Source organism: Macrobrachium nipponense, chromosome 1, assembly GCF_015104395.2.
Source record: "Macrobrachium nipponense isolate FS-2020 chromosome 1, ASM1510439v2, whole genome shotgun sequence".
NCBI lineage: Eukaryota > Metazoa > Arthropoda > Malacostraca > Decapoda > Palaemonidae > Macrobrachium > Macrobrachium nipponense.
In genome coordinates this window covers 59007301-59030844 of record NC_087200.1, presented here as the reverse complement: position 1 = coordinate 59030844, position 23544 = coordinate 59007301, and the positions used below count along the sequence as shown (strand labels likewise).

At 39.2% G+C, this 23544-nt stretch overlaps 1 protein-coding gene across 8 annotated transcripts in view; it reads left to right on the top strand.

Moving 5' to 3' along the window:
- Positions 1-21842, top strand: part of LOC135219333 (zinc finger protein DPF3-like) — a 345538-nt gene extending 323696 nt beyond the window's left edge. For 3 of the 8 annotated variants that reach the window (XM_064256007.1, XM_064256003.1, XM_064256006.1), the window contains 2 exons: positions 10367-10479; positions 16224-21842. In XM_064256007.1, the coding sequence (XP_064112077.1) occupies positions 10367-10479; positions 16224-16352 (242 nt within the window). In that variant the 3' untranslated portion in view covers positions 16353-21842. The remainder of the gene's footprint in view (positions 1-10366; positions 10480-16223) is intronic. The other 5 variants (XM_064256001.1, XM_064256000.1, XM_064256004.1 and 2 more) reach the window with 4 other exon arrangements.
- Positions 21843-23544: the final 1702 nt, after the last annotated feature.

Sequence of the window (23544 nt, the reverse complement as noted above, 5' to 3'; positions counted from 1 at the left end):
TGGCGTGAGAGCGGCACACCTCCTGCCCAAAGGTCTCGCCGAGGGAGGCGGAGCACCCCGTCAACTGGCAGCGTACCTTCTGTAATTTGAATTATTAATGAGTATCAGCCTCAAGGAGGGCCGGAGCTACTCCAGCGAGGGCATGCAACTTAAACTAGATAATGGTTCAAGTCTTACTCATTAACCCATTCAATTCACTGAATAAATTAAGGTAATATCTTTAGATATAACTGCCTGCTCCTGATCCCTCTCCTGGGTTCAATGTAAGTCTGATACTTGAGATCTGATATCCGCCGGACCTGGGGGGAGGACGGACCTCAACTCTGTATGGCTGGCCGGACCAGAAGGCTACGTATTAACGTAGACGCCTACATGATCTCCCAAGATTGAGAACTGAGCTATGGCAAGTTTAATGCAACACTCCGGTGGTGGATGTGAGGGTGATTCACTCTCTGTTGGTAACCACAAGGGTCCAGAGGTCCAGAGCTGTTCAATGTACAGTCCCCCAAAGCTTCGCCCACTTGAAGTCGCATTTCTCCTTGTCCTAGCCACTGCCTGCGGAACGGACCGAGGTGGCGGATCAGGAAAAGGTAATTCCGTGCCTGAAGTTGCCTACCTCTACCGAGGGGAAGGGGGAGTAATACTCCTATCCCAATTCCGCGGCTAGAGGGAGACCGGAGAAAGAGACTACAGAGCGGCGGAGCTACCTATGTACAACCCGAAGCTATGTCCGTCATCCGGCGGCGCCGGGGAACTATACTTTCGGAACATAAGTAATCTCTAGTACCCATCTCTCCCCCCCCACACTTGCCCCCTCCCTTCCCACTTATATGAGACTCAAGCGGCTGTTCCTCACTAAGAGTACTAGTGCCGCAAGTTATAAGGGTTCGGCAGAGCCGAGCCTAGTAGTGGGTGGGGGGAGGGGGGGAAGGAGGGGAGTTGGTATGAGGGGTGGTCGGTCGTGGTCGCCTAGCCACCTACCCGATCAGAGATGGCCACCAATTAGCGGTTGTGTGGACTACTACTGTAGGAGTGGTAGTGTGACTGGGCCTGTGGCCCGTCGTGGTTGGTACAGCAACCGATTGGGGTGGCCCTCGATCAGGAGGCGTAGCCTACTACTAAAGGTTAGACCGAAGGAGGCTAGGCCAAGACAACTGTTAACCAGACCTTTTATGATACAGTGATACAGTATTGTGTAATGACAATAAATCAATTCATACTTAATTGATAACGAGGCGCTATGGAAGAGTTGCAAGGGTTTTTTAAAATTAGGGGGAATAACCGATATGGATCTAGCTTGTCTGTCCGAGATCACTAGCGACTCGGATCGTTAGGCTAAATCTCCTCTAGGACATTGTTATGCGGACAGTAGCCCTCAACCAAACCTACCAAACTCTAATTTATTCGATTCAGATCGGCCAGGAGGATAGGTCCCATAATATGAATATAGAGAGAGGGGCTCTCTATCATTGATATTCCCCCCCTGAAGCGCTTTAGCTCCCTCAGAGGAAGAGGTATAATGGTAACGGTTAGGAGCAGTTAGCCTACTGGCTTGACTGATGGGGCAACTCTTCCACCTCTTCAGTGAATTAATTGGACAGTTATATTTACATCTATTTGGTTCGTAAGAAAATAATTCATGCAAAATTATGTTGGGAAGAGAGAAAGAAATTCTAACTCCCCCACCCCTACTATACGACAGACTGCTAATAGCCTATAAAAAACATGATGATTTAGTATTATGTCGAGATAGGCACGAACGCGCTCTTGAACTGTGGAGGGGGGGTGGGGGGTTGCAAACAACATTTTGAACAAACTTTGTCTAACCCCAGACTTACCCCAGGGTATGTCATGAGTGTGTTCGGCACCTCTACGAACCAATAACTCTAATAATAATTTTGGTACATTTAATGCACAATATCTTTTGATTTATCTTATACTAGACAATTTACTTGTATACCAAAATTCCACGTGTTCTTGTTGATGCTCATAAATGGAGGGGCACGTCGACAGCCCTGCAATCCTTTTTACAGGGCCGAAGGCCAATTTGGGAAGCCCAACAGCCATATAAGTTACGAAAACAGAAATTGGGGCACTCAACTTCGATGGAGTAGGGAGATCAGATGATGCCATTTCGAATAATCCTTGATTTCACCAAAATTCAAGAGCACAAGAAAAAGCGTGGGGCTAGTTCACTGTCTAAAACAGGATTGAAGATGGCACTCGGGTCGGGTAGTAGTAGCGGTAGTGAGGGGGAGGGAGTGGCCGCTGCAATGGCTCTCTCCATGAGAGGGATTTTGGAAAGGAATCCTCTAATTGGCAGAAGACCTGTGAATAGTGGCTTTCACTCGCCTTGAACTTTATACCCGACACCCTTAGGGTGCTCGCGCAAGGGTAGTAACCTTAGCATACCATGCTAGCTTTTTTCTCTGGTATATTTAGAATCTATTTATACTAGAAAAGTGAGTAGCAGGATCCTTTTCACCGGCGAACACAGGTCGAACCCAGAAATTATATTTTTCATAAAAAAAACCTTCAAATATTAATTATTTTGCATTTTTGGAGTCATATTTCGTAAGCTGGGGACTGCCTGTATATAGTTTTCCTGTTGTTTTTTCTTTTTTCATATAACTGCCATAGAGGCAGGTTTCATGTAAGTTTACACTTTTCGGAGTCGTTTGATTACAAACAGTCATTTTGATTAAAAATTTTATTTGTAATGAACATTAATCATTTTTCTTTCACCACGTTTATATTACAAAAGCATGTGAGCTTATACAGTCATTTTGATTTAAGAATTTTGGTATTTGTAATGAACATTGAACATTTTTCTTTCACCAGAGTTATATTACAAACGCATGTGATTGTATAAGATATTTTCATAAAATCTGTAAAAAGATGTGCCAGTTTCTTATCTTATTTCAGGAGCAATTACTCTGCATGAAATTATGTTTAATCACTTAATTTTCTAATTGTTAATTTCATTGAATGCTTCTTTTTTGCATTATATATTTTGGATATGTCTTTTCCAATATTTTAAGAATAATTAAGTAATCACATGCTATGAGTCTTGCAATATTTCATTCTTAAATTACAAAAACAAAATTTTTTTTATATAAAATCCAGGGATTTCTTGAGATTTTCCCAGGATCCCGGGAAAACACTAACCTTTTCCCGAAATCCCGGGATTAGGAAAAGTATCTCAAATGACAATCCCTAGTGTACACCTATATTATGAATATGTATAGATATGTGTAACTGAGTTTGGATGTCAGTCAGAATGCCCTGGATGTTTTCACTTTGATCAAAATACTTTGCACTGAGCCAGCAGTGATGTTCATAGTCTCAAATATTTGTTGGGTACTTAAACATCTTTTATCCAAAACCATTCAATGAATGCAATTCCATTGTTCTCTAGAATGTATTTAGTTATTCCAAGTTTGAGCTTCATATGTGCTGTCCCAATATCACTTGAATTCTAAAACCTACTCCTTAACACTAGTAAATTTGGAAGGAGAGTCCCACCAAACATGTTGACATAGCCTCATGGACTTCCTCTTGGGGAGATAATATCGTTCTGTTGCAGATTCTTAATTAGAGGGCAACTTTTTTTTTCTTTTTTTTTAATTTTGAGATTTTAATTAAGTAACTTACCCAATAATGACGTAGTTATTAGTTTCACTTATTCACAGCAGTTTAGAATCAAACTTCGTGGTAGCAACACCAGTATTGTGTAGGTGACACCAGTCTTGGTTAGGAACGACACAGCGGACTAGTTCATTCCGTTTCCGTGACTCCTGGTGATAACATTTAGTCTCGGCATCAGTTGTTCATTTTGAGCTGGTTATTTACCGGACTTCGGTATCCAAACTGAAAGTTGAGTAGCTTCAGCTGAAAGCTTCAGGATGAGTTTTTTCCTTGTTTTGTTGTTTTTTTACTGGAGTACTACATCAGTAGTCTGCTTTTACAGTAAAATTGCAGTTAATTCTTTAACTCTCTTTGCTGAGTGTAAATGATGTAAACATTACATTGGTTCACCGAACCGATGTTTGTTTGTTACCAACCTAATATTGTTTGATAATACCATTTCAGTATCTATCTTACAATCTTCTGATTAACTCATTTTTACAATGAGTAACTTAACACCATGAAATGTTATTAAGTTGATAGTCAAGTAGGGTAATAATGTAAATATTGCATTCATTATCAGAATGATTTTGGTATTGAATTTTAATTCTGTAAGGCACTTCTTGCAGGATTAATATTTATTGTTACAGGCAGTCTCCGGCTATCGGCGTACTTGGTCATCAGCAATATGGTTTCATGGCGCTTGTCCAGCACCATAAAGCTGCTGTGGTAGTGTTTTGCACTCGCCCCAGATTCATACTGACACCTTTCTAGAAAGGGTGAGCGAGTCAGAATATTCTGGCATGTCTAATTTAGCAGTTCTCTGGTATTTTAGCAATAATTTACCTTAGAAATAGCGCTAAAGGAAAGTATTTCACTGGGCGACACGGCTTCCTCGCCCAGAAATAGATTTTTCCTACATCAAAATCCCTTTTATGGCGCCGTAACAGAGTGAGTTCCAGTTATCGGCACTGTAAGGGTTCTTGTGGCACGCCATTAGGGTGCTTATGGCACCATAAGGATGCTTATGGCACACCATAAGGATGCTTATGGCACGCCATAAGGATGCTTATGGCACGCCATAAATCAGAGTTTCAGTTAATGGCAGTTTTTGCTTATCGGCACACCCCTTGGAACGGAACCCTGACTGATAACTGGGGACTGCCTGTAGTTTTATACTTCTGATTTAAGTTTTTTCAACACTTTTGCTACTGCAGCAAAATTGTAGTAAATTTTAATGCTTATCACTCTTTCCTTTCCAGAATTGTGTAAGTGAAAGGTTATAATGTAGCAGGAGAGAATTTTAGTTATGATAGGCTTATTGAAGATGGCCTAGCCAAGATCCTAGTAAAAGCAAGAATTTAAGAATCAATTTTCCTTGGAAATGACAAGGGAAATGTACAGGGGGAACATCCTTATGGATGGCTGTGCTTAGAACCAATCTAAGGGAACAACCTACTATATGTTACTGTAGCAGTGCCTATGCTGAGCTTGGATCAGTAACATGTAGCTAGATTGGGGACATTGTACATCTGGAGCCAAAGCTTTTAGTTCATCTGGTACCTCACTGATTGATCCTGTCTTTAGTCTTTTGCTTGGCTCAAGATTAGGTCATGCATTTACCATATATGTTTCTGAGCGCCTAGTTAGGACCAAGCTGTTATAGCACCCAGTTTCCATCGGCACTAAATGCCCACGGGAGCTGAGCCAGCGTCTAGTGGCAACCAAGACAGCATCCAGTGGCACCTGAGCATCTAGTAGGAGCCGAGTGAGCGCCCAGTTGCATCCGCGCTTAGAGGAAACTGAACGTTCAATGTAGTGTAAACAGCATAGTGCTTGAGTTGTTTTCTTGTGATACATGAGCGCCAAGCTGTCAGATAACACTGCTCTGGCTTTTTGGGTTTTTCCCTCCTGCTACTAGCCCTTTATTTTTATCCACTTGCTCATGTGCCTGGCTCCCTCGCTTCCTTCCATACCATTGCCAGTTTGTGTCAGGATTAGCAATATTAACTCTGTGATAGTGAGTGTTGTGCAGTGGAGAAGGTGGCTATTTGTCCCTTGATTTTCCTAGACAGAAGGTTCATGTCAGACTCCCCAGCACCTAGGAGGAGGCAAGCTGGAAGTCCAAGGGAGGTTGGGGGTTTACACACGAGAACTAGTTGCCCCTCAGTCAAAGCTGTTGCCAGTCCCAAGTTACTGATAGATAGCCTTTGGAAAGGCATCTTACAGATGTGTAGTGACAGAGATGACTATCTGGCTCCTCACAATCCTGAACCCAGTCCCTGTTAGACTCCCATGCACCAGGGAGGAGGCATACTGAAATCCATGGAAGTCCGAAGGGGTTTGGCCCTGGGTAGTTACTCCTCAGTCAATTTTAATTAATGACTACTGAGCAGGAGTCGTAATAACCATCTAACTCAGTGGACTCTTAAACCCAGTCCCTGCCAGACTCTTATACACTGGGGAGGAGGCATACTGAAGTCCATGGGAAACTTAATGTCTGCAGGTTTTGATGGACAACCATTGAAAAGGGGTCCATAAAGTTCACTTGCATTGACTTCTTGAGTTATGGATCCTAGTGTTGTGTCTCTGTCAGTGAAGGAGGTGGCTGTCCATCCCAGTGGTACTCCTAGATGAAGGTCACTACATACTACTCCCCTACATCTGGGAAGAGGCAAACCCTAAGTCCAAGGAAGGCCAGTGGGATTTACCAACAAGCAACTGCCCCCTCAACCAAACTTGTTGTTCACTTCCAGGACTTGAAGGACAGCCGCCTAAAACATGCAATTGAATATACATGATTTTTCATCTAAAGCCTTGACCTCTGACTCATGGAGGCATGGCTGGCACTCTCGAAAGCTGAATGTCTAATGTCTTCCAAACGTAAAAGAGAACTCGAGCATGAAGCATTACAAAAGTATTTGGTGTGTGGTGATTGTGAAGTGTTTTTTTCCAATATCTGGTGGGAACCAAGCCTTCAAAGGCTGCTCATGCAGTATATTTTAAGCACCCAAGGGGAGACAAGGACCCAGCGGGTGCCAGAGAATACTTTTCATTCTATTTATGTAATGGGGGAAATTCTCTTTAGTGAGAATTTCTCCCATCTCTGAGATTGCTTCAGACTTGATGAGTTTTTCTGGGTCCTCCCCTCCTGCTTTGGCACCATCTACACCTAGCTTATCTACAACTCCTTGGAAGCATTTGATGTCTATTTCAAGGCATATTGTACTGCCTTTACAGTCAGACTGGGATGTATTAAGTGCTTCTGCAGTCTAGGATACTTCTTTGGACCCTCTAAGCCACTGACTTGACATCCTGCAATCCCCCTGGTACCAATGATGTTATTTTTAAAGGTTCATTACCCTATAAAGTGTTTTGGATCTTCTGAAGAAACCTGCTGCTTCTCAAGAATCTCTCACTTTACCTCCTCCAGTTTTGTCGAAGGAAGATGAAGATAACTCTCTAGAGCAACCATCATCTGCCTACGCCTTGTTGCTGAAGTACTTTTTACTCAGTCATCCAGCATTATTTTCTTTAGTGGCTCCCTCTTCACCAGGTCATGCCTTTGTGAGGAGGCAGCTGTTACGTGCTGCTAGACCTCCAAGGATGGTCCTCTCTTGCTCATCTAAGAAAGTGCTCTCTGCCATTGACATTTGGCTGTCAGAGGAGAGGAGTATTGGCAAACTACCATTTTGCACTCCTCCTACTCTCCTTTCTAAGAGAAGTCACCTTTCTTAAGCCACAGGTGAAGTTCCATCCCTGGGGGTTTCTGCCTTCTCCCGGACAGATTTCTCAGGCCTCGTTGATGCTTTGAGAGGATCGACCTTTACATTAGCCTAGTTATGTTCACTTGTTTGGAAGTAGATCATCTGTTAAAGTATTTATTTAACAAGTTTCAGATCTTCAACCTGTTAGACTGGATGATTAGTACCTTAATGAAAAAGATTTAAGAATGCATATATCAATTTCCTGAGCTGATGGCTATCTTTTTGTCTCTCAAAAAACTCAAACCTCCAGAAGAGAGACATTTGGTTGGATCTAGACAACATGACTGCATTGCCCTACATTAACAGGTTGGGATATTACTCATCTCCTCTCAATATGGTAATGCTAACCATCATTTTGATGGGACAAGCAAAGAAGTGGCACTTGTTTGCAATGTAACAGTAAACTCCCTGTCAAGGAGAACAACAGCCTCAACAGAGTGGAGTTAGACAACCATTTTTTTTTTCAGGAAATAGCCAACATGCTTCAACAAATGGAAGTAGACCTGTTCACTGCATATTGGAATCACAAACTGCCAGGCAAGCAACAGCAAGAGATGCCTTCCTACAAGACTGGAACAAATAGAGGAGGATATATCCTTCTCCTCCATTGTTCCAGATTTTGAAGGTGTGGAACAAACTCCTAACCTACTAAGAAACAGCATACTTAATACCCCCAAATTGGCCAAACAAGCATTGGTTTCTATTACTTTAACAACAGTGAAGCGATAAATTTCCAAAACTGTCTGCTGTTTTATCCCTTTCAGTAGGAAAGTCGTTTCAAGGATCCTTCTTTCTAAGCCAAGACCTACACGGGTAAGTTTTCTCAATTATTATCTATACCGTGAAAATTACTTGCCCAACATTGCTAGGTACAAAATTTGTGCAAAATTCACAGACTTCATATATCTGGCAATACCAGTATGTATGGAAGATATACATAGTTACATTATATCCATACTGAGAACCCAGTAAAAAATATCCATACTGAGAACCCAGTAAAAAATTCTTGGGAAACAATTTTAAAATTTCTTATTCCTTTTGAAGACGAACAACTTGCAGTTACAACAGTCATGGAATACAAGGCAGCATTAATGGAAGCATTGATTTATGATTTCATGAATTGACTCTAGTATGGAAGTTTAGCACTTTCCTTCTGAGGTCTTTTGAACTACAAGGATCCACTCTAGAAAGGTTCAATTAGTACTTGGTCCTGAGCAAGGTGCTTAGACTTCAATCAGCCCTTCAATTCAATGGACCCAGTACAACCACAACTCACAAGCTACAGTGTGCAATCTTCTTGATTGCATTATCCCCTGTATTAGCAAACTGGGCGCTCTTAGACGGGGACAATACATACATCACGCAAAAAGCTGACCATCAATTATTATTATCCTCTGGCCTGTCATTCTTGGCCAAGGATAGGATTCCATGGGTCTTCCTAACAGACGGGTATGCTAACTATCACAGGGGAAGGTTCAATACTGCAACCATACCCAGGATGCTTAGGTAACTCACTGCTACAGAACTTCACCCTAAAAAAAACGTGAGTTTGCTCTTGGCCTCTTGTTCTTTGCTACCAAACCAAAAGGCATTTGGAATAAAGAATGGGGCCTTGAAAATAGGGGCTTGTAGTTACTGTTGAGTCCTCAAAACCCTCCCACTTCCCTGACAAAAAGACATGGGATTGACTAACAGAAAGGAATGGCATCTTGGTCGGATTTTGACCATATGTAAACAATATGATGGTGTGTATGTGCATAACAACTTCTTTTTCTTGTGGTATTTGACATTATTAGCCTTCGCTGAGGGTAATAGAAAGTGCCCTCTTATCTTGTGTCCATTTATACTCTTATCACGTGTTATAATGTTTATCATTATGACACAATACAGGCAGTCCCCGGTTAATGGTGGTCCAGTTTTGTGGTGCTTGTCTAGTGCCATGAAATTGGCAATTTATGGCACCATTACAGGCCGAGTTTCGGTTATCGGTGCCATAAGGTGCCAATAATAGAGTTATGGTGCCATAGCATATCTAAAATAGGTTTTTCCACTTGCTGTGGACACCTTATGTACATAATGAAAAATGTGTTCCCTTGTGAGTCAATTATTTTCTTTAATGATACTGCTAAATCTCAGATGACCTTGTGATGTACCATAATCACTTTAACAGATTTGAGAATGCTGTTCTCCCCCCCCCCCCTCCCAATTATTCAAGTGTACTAGTATCATATTTTGAGATGGCATGTACTGTTGATAGAAGATAAAACATATATCTTGATATTTGCTTCTTTAAGAATGAAGTGCATCATTTCTGAATCAATTTTTTTTTATTTTATATCAAGGATCAAGGTTTCTTGACGGTAGTCCTTATTTGTCATTCTCTTGAATGCTCATTCTAGTACTTGTTTGCTATGTTGCTCCACGTAAGGCAAATAAATCAAAATACATTGCTCTTTGTATGGTCTTCTGTGGTAAAAATAAATGGAGTTCTGTTCTTTCTATGTGAGTCATGTTCAAGCTGTCAATAATTGCTGTTCTAAACAATGCAATTGAAAACTCATGAAGGAAACTTCATTGGCTTTGTGTTCAGGTGTGTGACTTTTTGGGGAGAATAACTCGGCTATCAGTAACTAGTATATATGCATGATCTTGAAGAGTGTAAAACTGAGTTGCCAAGACTAGATGTCTTCTTTCAGGTCCTTTACCCTCAGCCAAGACAGTATTAGCTTGCCATTGAATTAGCAATGGAAAAAATATATGTTTAATCCCTATGACATTTTGGTGTGGTGAAATGTATTGGTTTCTTTATTAGACTCCCATTTAGTACTTTTGAGAAAGTGAAAAACTTTCTCATATGAAAAGACAGCTGATCATTTCAAGGCATTATAACCTGTCAACTTCAAAGCACCCATTGTTATATTGATGTTGTATGTTATGTTTTGACATACTGTATTAGAAGTCTTTTTGTATAGGTCATCCCACTTGTCTGCAGTTTACGGCCCATATGATGATCTCAGTGAGACAGTATCGATGGCAGTGTATTGAATGTAAATGCTGCACACTCTGCGGAACTTCTGAAAATGATGTAAGTAGCCTTATTGTTTTATCATCATCTAAGACATACATTGTAATTTCTGAAATATTTATAGAGTAGTGCTACTCATATTTTGTTTCCTAACATCTGCTTTGCTTAAGAGAGGTTTCTTGTTGGTCATACTAGTTTAATAAAATTTGAAAATATCAATTTTGTATTCAACTGGTGATAAAAATATCAATTGTTTTTATAAATTCAAGGAAATTTTATGTGGTGACATATTTTTATGGAAATAGATTTTTTATGTTTACATTTTATTACACGTTTATTAAAGTACGTAGGCTAGATGCTTTTCTTCACTTAATAATAGCAAATAAGATCTGTAATAAAGTGAAATAAACAAGGCAGATCAGTAAACCATGAAGTGAGATTCATGTCAGTGTGCTCATGAAGAAAGTATTCACACCATGGTTGAACATTTGGTGTTCCATTGATAAACCCTTATTGGACGGATACCCGCATAAGAGTAACACTAACAGGTTTTGAGTAGTGGATGGATTACCTCCTGGTGAGTATCAGGATTAAGTGCTATTGATTTGGAAGGTTCCATTTCTTCAATAGCCCATAAATTTACTAATGGCAACTTTTAGACTGGCCCAGCTCGCCAGTTCTTGGCATCTCATGAGTTAGTTGTGTACTTGACTTCAAGGAGGCATGTATACTGCTTCTCTCTCTCTCTCTCTCTCTCTCTCTCTCTCTCTCTCTCTCTCTCTCTCTCTCTCTCTCTCTCTCTCTCTCTCATGACATCATTTTATATATTTACTCAAATATATCCAGAGGTTGCTGTTGGATTTTGTTCTTATCTTCATGATAGTATGTCAGGTATAATTGTAATTTTGCAAAGAAATATTATGAAAACCGTGCATACAGTGGACCCCCGTATTCGCGATGATGCATACCAGACCAACCCCTCAAATTGTTAAAATCCGCAAATATTTAGAACCACCACTAAAAACGCTTATAACTGCCTATCTTGAAAGTTCAAATACCAAATGTACACCTTAAAAAAATCCTATTTCAAATATACCTTAAATTACTATCCTAATACTGTTTAATCTTTGGGATCATATTACCATAATTTCAAAGCCATCTTAAACATTTTACCATTGAAAATATGCCACCTCAGTGGCGTGGTCAGTATGGTGTTAGCGTGCCACCTCGGTTGCTCCGAGTTCGTTCCTTGGGCATTCCACTGAAGGGTGAGGGATGTGTATTTCTGGTGATAGAAGTTCACTCACGACGTGGTCGGAAGTCACGTAGAGCCATTGGTCCCGTTGCTGAATAACCACTGGTTCCATGCAATGTAAAAATACCATACAAACAAATAAACAAACAAACAAACCATTGAAAAAATATACATATAGCCAATAACAGAGAGAGAGAGAGTCCGTTGAATCTGCAACATCATATATCTGACCATCAGGAGGGAAATTATGAATTATTTCTGAGACATAGAGGATAATGAAGAGAGAGAGAGAGAGAGAGAGAGAGAGAAGGAGAGAGAGAGAGTGAGAGATGAGAGACGAAAGGCGAGAGAGAGAGAGAGAGAGAGAGAGAGAGAGAGAGAGATAGATTACAAACGTTAGTCGACAACATGGCAACTAACCCCCCCCTCCTGTCACATTACATATACATATTGACAGCTCTGGACCTCAGCTTAGTACCTGGTTCTAAAAAGAAAGATGCAGGGTAGAATGGATTTTCCTTCATTCTTACATAGATTTTTAATTTGTAAACTAAAATCTTACTACATAATTCACTAGTATGTTCTTTAATGAATGTATATTAATGCTGTTTACATTGATATTAATATTTGAAAATTAGTAAATCATTTGTTTATTATACAAAAAAAACATACATGCATTAACTTTACTAATACAGTATTAATCAGTATTAATATTTGAAAATCAGTAAATCATTCTTGTATCATAAAAATGTATTTAGTCATGAAAATAACTTCAAAATACACTAATTACAAAATACACTAATTACTTAATATTCATCATCAGAAAAACCCATTAATAGGCAAATTGCCTGTGAATTATGGGTAGATATGGTGCAAGGAAAAATTCACGAATAAGTGAGTCCGCGAATCTTGAAAACATGACTTGTGGGGGTTGACTGTAATCCAAAAAAGTTACTGCACCTTCAATCTCAGTAAATTTATATAAATATCATACAACAAATATACACTCAGAATTTGTTACTGATTTTAGTTCTTATCTGTTATGATATTGTGTGAGCTATATTTATAATTTTACAAAATAAAATAAATTAATCATTAGAAAAACCTTGTATAACTATGTAAAATTTACAATTGTTTTGTAAAAGAGGCCTCCACAAGGGGTTGTAAATAATAATTTTCAACTTTTCATGGAAGTTAGGGAGAATTTTTTAGAATTTTTTCTTATGCCATGTGCATTTGCATATCTTCCTCTTTCCACTGGTGTGTGTGTGCATTTTTTCCCCCCGGTGCTGCGTATGTTTTTTTTTTAGCCTATTAAAATCATTCCATGATTTACTCACAGTAGTACATAATACAGTACTATATGTATTACTAAGAAAACTGTTTGGTATTAAACCTCACAGACGAAAAGGCAAGACTTTTAAGGTTGACTGCCTCTAATACTATGATGTGAATTATATATTCTAGGAATATTGGAATGCAAAGGGTGATTTTATTTTAGAATAACTTACACAGCAAGCACAGTGATCTAATTGAACAATGGTACCAGGGATTAATATCAAGATTATTGGTAAGAAAGCAGCTTTCTTAAGTCTGCGGGTATTCTGAGAGAGGGTGGAGGGTCACTCTGTCATTCTGATGTCGGACAACACCACAGTGGTGGTCTATGTGAACAAACGGGGCGGCTGGTGTCTTGCCAGCTCCACTCGTTAATAGTCGAGATGCACCAGTGGGCAATCAAAAACTCAGTGGAGCTCATGGCCAGGTACAATCCAGGCAGGAGGAATGTGGTGGCTTACAAGCTAAGTCATCGGAGTCAAGGCACAGGTACGGAATGGTCTCTGCATCAAGACATAGCGGGCAGGCTGCTTCACCTTTGGGGAAGACCCATGTTAGACTTCTTTGCCATTAGCTTCAACAGGAAGCTGGAGGTCTTCTTTTTGGTGGTCCTGGATCCTCTTGCCCTGGCAGAGGGTGCTCTACAGCACCCTTAGGACAATCTTGAGGTGTACGCCTTCTCTCTGTTCTACCTGATCCATCAAGTCCAGAACAGAGTAATGAATTCCAGGAATCTCATGATGACCTTGGTGGCACCTCTGTGGCCATAGGCAAAGTGGTTCCCAGACCTTTTGTCTCTTCTGTCAGAGGTTCCAAGAGAAATTCCCCTATGGCACAACCTCTTTTGCTAGCCTCATGTGGAAAGGTTCTGCCAGTCGATAGGATCCCTATTGCTTCATGGCTGGAGACTGTCAAGTATTTCCTGTGAGTGAGAGGTTCTTCTTGCAAAGCAGCAAGCTAGATGTCCAACTATCTCAGGAGGTCATCATCAGCAGTTTACAAGGGCAAGAGGGCCATCTACTTTGATTTGTGTTGTCAATGGGGTTTCTCTCCACTTGGAACTTCTGTTCAGCAGAAAGTGGATTTTCTAATCTTTCTTAGAAACAAGAAGGGTCTTTCCTCCTCAGCTGTCAGAGGTTACAGGGCTGCCTTGTGGTTGGTTCTGCACCTGAAGGGCATGGACATCTCTTCATCCTGGAAAATCTTGATGTTGTTCAGGAGTTTCAAACAATCCTGTTCACCAAGGGAACTCAAACCTCCAACGTGGGATCTTACTCTGGTCATAAGTACTCTCACTCGAGCTCCATTTGAACCATTATGTCGATTATCAGACAGGAATCTGACTCTGAAGACAGCTTTCCTGTTGGTCTTGGTTTCCTTTTGGAGAGTTGGAGAGCTTCATGGCCTGAGTTATAACGTTCAACGCACCAGGGGTTGCGGGTCTGTGGCCATCAAATTTGTCACAGAATATGTAGCCAAGACTCAAAATTCTCAGTGCATGATGACAGGTCTGCCTCGTTTTCATTTCCCTCCCTGAATGAACTTGTGGGTAGCGATCCACAGAAGTTATTGCTTTGTCCAGTCAGAGCTCTGTGCTGCTGTCTAGAAAGGACTTGTCACCTAAGGCCTAGGTGTCGTAGACTTTTTCTTAGCGTAGGCCGGTCCAGAAGGGGAGTATCCCAGAACACCATTTCATTCTGGCTACACGAGGCAATTAAACAGGCATACACCTCACCTTCTAGTTCTGTCACAGAGTTTGTGCAGGCTAAAGCACATGACATCAGAGGAATGAGTTCCTCTCTGGCATTTAAGAAGAACTTGTCGTTCGTAGGGTTATGAATGCTGGTTCCTGGCTTCGGCAAACCATTTTCATTTCCTTTTACCTGAAGGACATTGGTCACAGGTCCTTGGACACTTTTTCCTTGGTTCCAGTGGTGGCTGCCCAACAAGTAGTGTAGCTTATTCCATGCCCATGACAGGACAGTTTGTATCTTACTTAAGATGATTGTGTGGAAGAGAGCCGGTTAAAGAATAGACACGTCATACTCTGGAACTGGTCTGATGCAGCTAAGTGTGACAGCCATACTGGTTGCAGTTATTTGGTTTGTTCCTACACTACAATAGACAAATCTGCTTCTCAGTAGCACTTACTCCTCTCTCTGGCAAGGGGAGGGAGGAATGGAAATAAACCCCTGTGGCCTACATGGTTTTGTTGCTTGAACAGACAGAGTTCTCTATTCCTTCCACAAATGCAATGAACCTGGACATGTCTCATTGTGTTTAATCTCAGCAGGCTCAGTTTTTAGATACTCGCTTATCTGTTCTCTTACGGGCTCAGACCCTCCTCCTAAGAACTCGATCTTCTAGGGAGGGTGATCAGGTGGGCTGAACGCAAGTTGTGTTCTTTAATGATGATAATTTCAAGTGCTTCCTTTTGGAGGTGGTGTCTCCCAGTGGTACCTCGAAATGGCAGAAGCACCAACAGATGCTGGTACTGAGAGAGCAGCATCTCTTGTCCCAACCTCAGGAGTCATAAGTACCACCAGATGCTGGTATTTTTGACCAGCACTCACAGCATTAATCAGCAGAAAGGTAGAAACATCAACAAACTTTGGTGCTCTGGCTTTTAATGGAGGTTATTTGTCAATGGACATTTTGAAGCTTTCTAGAATCTTGAATGGTTATCATATTTTTTCATATCTGTAGTCTTGACAGACTTGTCATTTATAGATTTGTTTCAATCACTGATATTTTCTCTACAGAGATGCAGAAAATAACAGTGACTGAAACAAATCTATAAATGGTAAGTCTCAAGATCAGTGATATGAAAAAGTAAGAGAACTCCCAGTGTTGATGATAAAAGATGTTCAGTGCCATTGATATGTAGTACTATACATTTCAGCTAATGGACCAATAGTCCTTCAGTAGGTAAGATGCCAAGTACACTATACATCCAATATGCAGTGTACCTTAAGGCTATCATTGGTTCAATAACCAATGTGTTACTGTATATTGTTATTTCTCAGATAGGATGTGCTGAGTAGATCAATTAGAATTTCAAAGATATTCATTATTGTTTGCTTATTAACCAGTTTTGTTAATAATCAAGAAACTATTGCAATGTATTTCCAATGTCACTGATCATCTGAGTTGTAAATCAGGTTATAGCAATAAACAATTAATTGATTAATTAACTATTTATTTCTTATAGGATCAACTGCTTTTCTGTGACGATTGTGACCGTGGCTATCATCTATACTGCCTACGGCCCCCTTTGCAGGAGCCACCAGAGGGTGAATGGTCATGTGATCTCTGCCTTCAACAATTTCATACAAAGTGAGGAATTCATAACTTCAATATGTGACTTACTTATAAATTTTGCTATATGTCAAGCAACACCTCCTTTTGATCATATATTTTTTTAGGGTGATATGTATGTATTCTTGTTTTCAGATTCCCATTACTGTATGCCAGTAACAGTTTTAACAAAATTTGATACAGTATTTTTAATGTTGGTTAATTGCAGTTCTTTTAATGTTATTTATTGTGGTATATTACCATTCAAGTTGAACTTGAAGATGATTTCTGTTGTATATTTTAAATGAAAACTTGGAAGTTCAATGCAAATGTTGCCATAGATCTTACTTTGTGATATATAAATGTAAAAAAAGAAATTATTTTTATCATCTTCGTGTTGATTCTAGAAAAATTTTTTCGTGGTGTTTGCCCATGATTTAGTCATTGGGTTTATTGAGTCTTTCATACAGTAATACTGAGTACACTGCATGTGCAATTGTAGAGGAAAGTTTGAAACTTTTATAGATGGTTATAAGTGGCAGAATGCCTTGAAATGTGTACGTGATTGCAGCGTTGCATCTTTCACCAGAGAAGTGAACTGCTTGTTAGATCCTTTTTAGCTAGAGAATCATAGCTTCTCTTAATTGGGTTCAACTTAACAGAGAATCTTTAAGCTCTGCCAAACATGTGAAAAGGAGCTATATATGTCAGTAATTGAGACCAAAACATTAGGTGTATTTTTTCCTTTTTGTGATAAAGTGGTTAAGGTAGATGTTCATATCCTCCTATTTTTTACCTGTGCCTACATTTTGGGTAAAGGGTTGACACTAGCCAAGTAGTGGTAAGCAAAGTGAAGCCTTCCTTTTCTTTGTAATTTCATTTTGCTTTCACCTAATTCATTTTTCATCGTCAGTTATCTTCAGGTCAGTATTATGAACTCTTGCTGTTTTCAGGCCACAGTATGCTTGAATATGGTAAGTTCATAAAGTGTTTTCTTTTTTTGGTTAATGAGTAAGAGTAGCAAGTGTTAATTACTTGGCAAGTAATCAATTTCTGTATTATAAAGTACTATAGCTGCATTAGACACAGTATGTGAATTATTTTGTATTTTTACATGCACATGTAAAATTTTACATTTTTGAGCATGAGGATGGCTCGTAAGAGTGGATGGCACTGATATTACCATTGATCGGTATATTGCTCAGGTCTTTTAGATGGTAGATCAAGCAATAAGTCCATGGCCTCCAAAAGCTTCCTTCTTATTATGGCTATCTTGGAAAGGTGAGGTGTCATCTTATGGAGCATCTGTTGTGAATGTAAGGTTGGCAGAATGAGGCCTAGGACCAGTGAGAACATGTTTTATGCAAGCATCAAGGTGAGGAGTACCAAGTTTGGGGACCACACACTTTTCTATCTTCAGAGTAAGGGAAATCAGCCTTAACGTCCTTTGCAACTGGCATTTGTGTTTCTTTTTCTCAAGGGCAGAATGCTCAGTTTCATGAAATACCAATCCAGTTCAAAGCTTATTATATTTCAATAACTCCTTGGCTGATTGTCAAAAAGCAGTTGAAGTGCTAAATTAATGGCCTTCCATTAAGCAACTCTTTTGCATAATTTAATATTATTATACTGATATGTATTGCTTATGGGCCCTTACAAAATATTAAATTAAGTATTTGCATAGTCCTTGAATGCATAGCTTTCATTTTACTGGGATTACCTTCCTTTCAGCTCCTCCAGTTTGTAAGCATGTCTGACTCTTGCACAAGAAATGAGAGCATTTGACAGATAAGACAAGACGATTCCCATAGCGTATCCCTACTAGTTTAAGCAACCTTTTGGCATTCTTTGTCTGCCCTTAACCCTGTGTGTAGGCATAATCCAGATAAAGAGTCTTGTGTTTATCAGGCATAAGAATGATTCAAATTTTCTATTTCTAGATGGAGACAATTAATTTCTCACATAAAGCACTATTAATCTGCAATAGATGTTAACAGTCAAGCATTGTATGCATATTTATACATGCCCGTTTTTGTTCAAAGTGACTAAATAGATGAGCAGTTTTTAATAAATATTCATTTTTTTGGCATTGCTTGACATTTGATTTGTTTTGTCACTGGAAAAGAAAATTTTATACCACAGTAAAGAAAAATAGCAAATAGTCGCTCATTTGTTTCAAACAAGTTGTGTTTGAGTCTGTGTGATATTTAACTTTTGTAAGGACAGCTTTTAAAAACTAATTACAGTAGTATAGTACAAGGTATGTTATGTCTCTTTAATATATAATCTCTGATTCTTTATCATGGATTGATATTAACTAGTGCTAAAATTTAATCACTTGGGCAGTCATTTTTAAACATTTCAAAGAAAAAGTAGGTTATAGTAATTCTAGTGAGGGTATTTTTAATGCATTTTTGAGAGTGTGAATTAGCAGAAATGTACAGTGCAGTATTCATAGGATACAGATTCTTTGAGCCTCACAATAGAATGACCCCTTACTAATAGGAGGGGTTTTTCTTATATTTATTGTAGTATAGGATTTTTATAGGTAAAAATGAAAATGTTTCTTATTCTGCCCATCAAAATGGGATGAGTAATTCTACTTAAGATGTGAACGCAGTTTTTCTAAAATTGGGCCAATTTAATTTTAAGTGTATAGTAGTCACGTTAATGTGATTTTAGAAAGCCAGATAATAATAATATATTAGATATATTGTAGTAGCAGAGCATAGCTTTGTTGATGATTTGTAATAATGTTTACTGTGAGATGATAATTGATAATGTATGTACTAGGTATCCAATTTTTTAAGGGAAAAGGAAACTCACTCTTGCAGTTTTGCTCTTGACCTGGACACCATTCCTTTGCTTGCCTGCCATTTTTTCTCATTGTTAATGGGATGCCTTATGCTTTATAGTATAAATCTGAGCCTCTATTATGGTGTCAGTCACTTGTAGTTTTTCCTTGGTTTGTAGTGGCTTAAATATTTTTTTTATCCAGCAAATCGAATTAACTGACCACTAAAAAGACTGAAACAAAGTTGTTTTATTTTGTGTCTGGAAATGAGGCTTCAGTGCAAATTAACTGTTTATTCTTGAATGTGTGTTACATTAATTCTGCTTTAGTTCAGGGATGTTTTACAGCATTTGAGTTGACATTTTATGGGTTTTCACACATTTTATAGGTTTTTGGCAACAAGGTTATAACTTGGCAATTTTTCCTACTTAAAATTATTTGTGTGATATAATTGTCATGTTGGCATACAGCAGCAAGGTGTATACACTAGTGTGATTTATAGGAAATGATTCAATATAAATAAACAGGAAAGAGTTGAAATTCATGTTAGATACAGGTGAAGTACACTACTAATTTTTTAAATATATTTGATAATCAGTTTTAGCAAATTCAGAAATCGGTGTAAAATATGATTCATAGCAACTAGTAAATCTAATGCATTTTTAAATATACAGCATATACTATTTACAGGTCATAAATCAGTATATTATTTCAAATAATTTTTAGCAACAAAATATATAAAAGTAAATTTATATTCTAGATTTTTTCTAAATATAAGAAAATTAGAATTTTGACTGAATAACTATGGACTATTGTGCTTATTCTTTTTATGTATAAAACCTTTCCATAGATTACAGAGAAGCACTTTGAATTGAAAAGAAATATAATTTTTGGAAATCTGGGATTTAATTTTTTATTCCATACCAACCATGAAGAGAAAAACTAATTTGCACCTGGTCCTAACTCTTACTAGTATTACTTTTCAGTCTCGGTATTATTTTGTATTTATAAGAATAAACTCATGATTAATACAACAGTTATAAAAAGTGGTTTTTATGGTTGGGGTGGAATAAAATTATAGTTTTCTACTTGTATATTATGTATATTGAGCAAAATAAAGCACTTGCTTCACTTCTTTTTATTGGCTGATCTACTTACATTTTTTTTAAAGATGTTTAGTTCTGAGGGGCTACTTTATATCTGAAGCATAAATCATGTATGTCTAGATAATGATACTACTTGAGTAAACAGGTGAGAAGTTGTACTTGATCATCCTTAGACTGTTATTTGTGTTTTGAGGAAACAAGGAAGTTCTCTCATGGTTCATCAGGAACCATCCCTAACAAGGAAAACTTGTGTACAGTGTTCCCCCTTATTCTTGGGGGATGTGTACCGGGCACCCCCGTGAATAGTTAAAACCCGTGAACTGCCCATCTTGAAAGTTCAGATACCAAATGTATACCTTAGTTATTAATCTTTGAGGTTATATTATTAATATCATTTCAAAGTCATCTTAAACATTTTACCCTTAAAGATGTATACCTACAGCCAATAACACAGAGAGAGAGAGAGAGAGAGAGAGAGAGAGAGCATTGTATGGCAACATCATATATCTGACCGTCAAGAGTGAAATTATGAATTATTCCTGAGATAGAGAATAATAATGGAGAGAGAGAGAGAGAGAGAGAGAGAGAGAGAGAGAGAGAGAGAGAGAGAGAGAGAGAGAGAATAACTCCTAGACTCCACTCCTTCCCCTCAGCCAATACAGTATATCAAACTGTCATTTACTCCCCCGCCCTCCTTCTTCCAAGTGGATAATAAGAGTGGGAATGGTTATTTTTTATTAATCTTATCAATATTTGAAAATTAGTTATAAGGTAAATCATTTATTTATACAGTAGACCCTTGACTCACGAACACAATCCGTTCCTAGACCTTGGTCGTGTTCCAAATTGTTCGTGACTCGGAGCTAATTTCCCCATAAGGTTTAATGGGAATAATATTAATTGGTTCTCGACCCCTACGAACCAATATATATTATGTATATTTTGCCTTATTTTACACAGATAATGTAAAAGTCAGTGTAAAAAACCTTAATATATCTAATAATATAATTTAAAATGGTAAACTAACACTATAAAAACGTTTGTAAAGTGAACACTTACTATGACTGGCGAGACTTCTGGCTTGACGGACAAGAGAAGAGGAGGGTGGTGGGTGGGGAGGAGGTTATTGTGCGGAAGGAGACCCTCCCCCATCCAGGTCGGGGAGATCTCGTTCCGGAGATTCAACTCTTCTAGGTTTTTTTGGTGAACGTTTAATCACAAACTTATCCAATGTCTGTTGCCTTTTCCTTCCTTGCATAACTTTTCTGAAATGGCTCATTAAATTTTCATTGAGCATATTCACGATCCTGTTCGTAACAATTTTGTCCGGATGATACAATTCAAGGAAGCACTGGCATCATTCCACTTTTCCAATGCGGCTTTTATCACATCACTGCTGACATCTGTAACTTCCTCCCCAGCCTCCTCTTCGTCAGTTGATTGCTCCCGAGCAAGTTGCTCCTGCTGCTCTTTGTGGAGTTGAACAAGTTCGTCCGCAGTCAAATCTTCTGAATGTTCAGCGACCAATTCTCAACATCTTCGTCGTTGACTTGTAGACCCATACTGTTGCCCATGGACACAATTTCTTGCACAATCTCTGCATCGAAGCCCTCAAAGTCACGGACAGTTACGCACTGGCCAAAGTTTCCGCCACGCAGAATTTAATGTGCGGTACGTAACTTCAGTCATGCGTTATCAATGAGGGTTATGCAGTGAAAAACATTAAAGTGCTTCAAAATTCCAAAATTCTTTAAGGTTAATTTTGTCTCTTCAGTTACACGGAAGCATCTGGAGAAGAGCGCCTTCGTATATAATTTCTTAAAATTGCTAATGACTTGTTGGTCCATGGGCTGGAGAACAGAGGTCGTGTTGGGTGGAAGGAACTTGAACTGAATGAAGTCATGTTCACTGCAGTCAGCCAAGTACGAAGGGTGTGCCGGGGCATTATCCATGATCAGAAGGCACCGCAGGGGTAGCTTGTTCTCTGTTAGGTACTGACTCACGGTCGGCGCAAACACTTCATCAATCCACCCAATAAAAACAAGTTCCGTGTCACCCATGCTTTTGTATGGCCCTCCACATTACAGGCAGTCTGGCCTTATTTACGTTGTGCTGCTTAAGGCACGCGGGTTATTTGAATGGTAGACAAGTAGCGGCTTTAGTTTCAAGTCGCCACTTGCGTTTGAGCATAACAAAAGCGTAAGCCTATCCTTCATTGGCTTGTGGCCTGGGAGCGCCTTCTCTTCTTGGGTGATAAATGTCCTGTTGGGCATCTTCTTCCAGAAGAGGCCCGTTTCATCACAATTGAAAATCTGTTGAGCGACGTATCCTTCGGCCTCCACGAAAATCGGCAAACTCAGTCACGAATGCCTCAGCAGCAGCCTTGTCTGCGCTAGCAGCCTCACCATGCTAATTACAGAGTGAATTCCAGTTCTTTTCTTGAAGTTATCAAACCACCCCCCTTTACTAGCCTTAAAATCATCTGGCGTGGCACTAGTAGAAGGAGTTTCCTTCAAGCAAACTCTGATACACTTTGCCGAGCTTTACTTTCCTCGCAGATGATCGGCTCGTTTACACTATCACCTGCCATCTGTTTCTCATGTACCCCAATTCAAAATTATTGTTTTTCTTGCCTCTCGAGGGGTTTGCGATCTCATCTTGGTTAGTACTGTCACTCCCTTCGCAACCATTTGCTTCTTTAATGGCATCCTTGTTTTTCAAAATTGTCGAAATTGTCGACTTGGCCATCTTGTACTCACTTGCGATATCGGTCACGAACACCACGTTCAAACTTTTCTATAATTTCTTTCTTATTTCAATGGTTATCTTCCTCTGCACCCTCTTCTCACCATCACTCTTCACTTTCTTACTTTCACCACCACTCTTCACTTTCTTAGGGCCCATTATGAAGAAAAATCACAAGTTTTAGCGGCAAAAAAATGCTAAGCGAATTGACGAACGTCTTGTACACAATGAGATGAGACAAAGAGCGATGCGTGGGGGTGACGCCGTGCGTGGGCGGCTGGAGGATGGCGGTGTTACCATGGCAACTCAAACGCTCTCACGTGTGCTGGGTGATTTCGCGCATTTTTCAAATGTTGTGTCTAAAAATTAGTTTGTGAAACAAAGTGAATTGTTATTTTCCAGAAATTTCCAGCATTTTTCAAATGTTCATGTCTCAAAATTAGTTTCATGACCCAAAACAGAATTTTTATTTTCCGCATTTTTTTTTGTTCGTATCTCAAAGTTAGTTCGTAGGTCAAGGGTGAAATTTTACCTATAATTTTGGTCGGGGATCGAGTTGTACGTGGGTCAATGCGTTCGTGAGTCAAGGG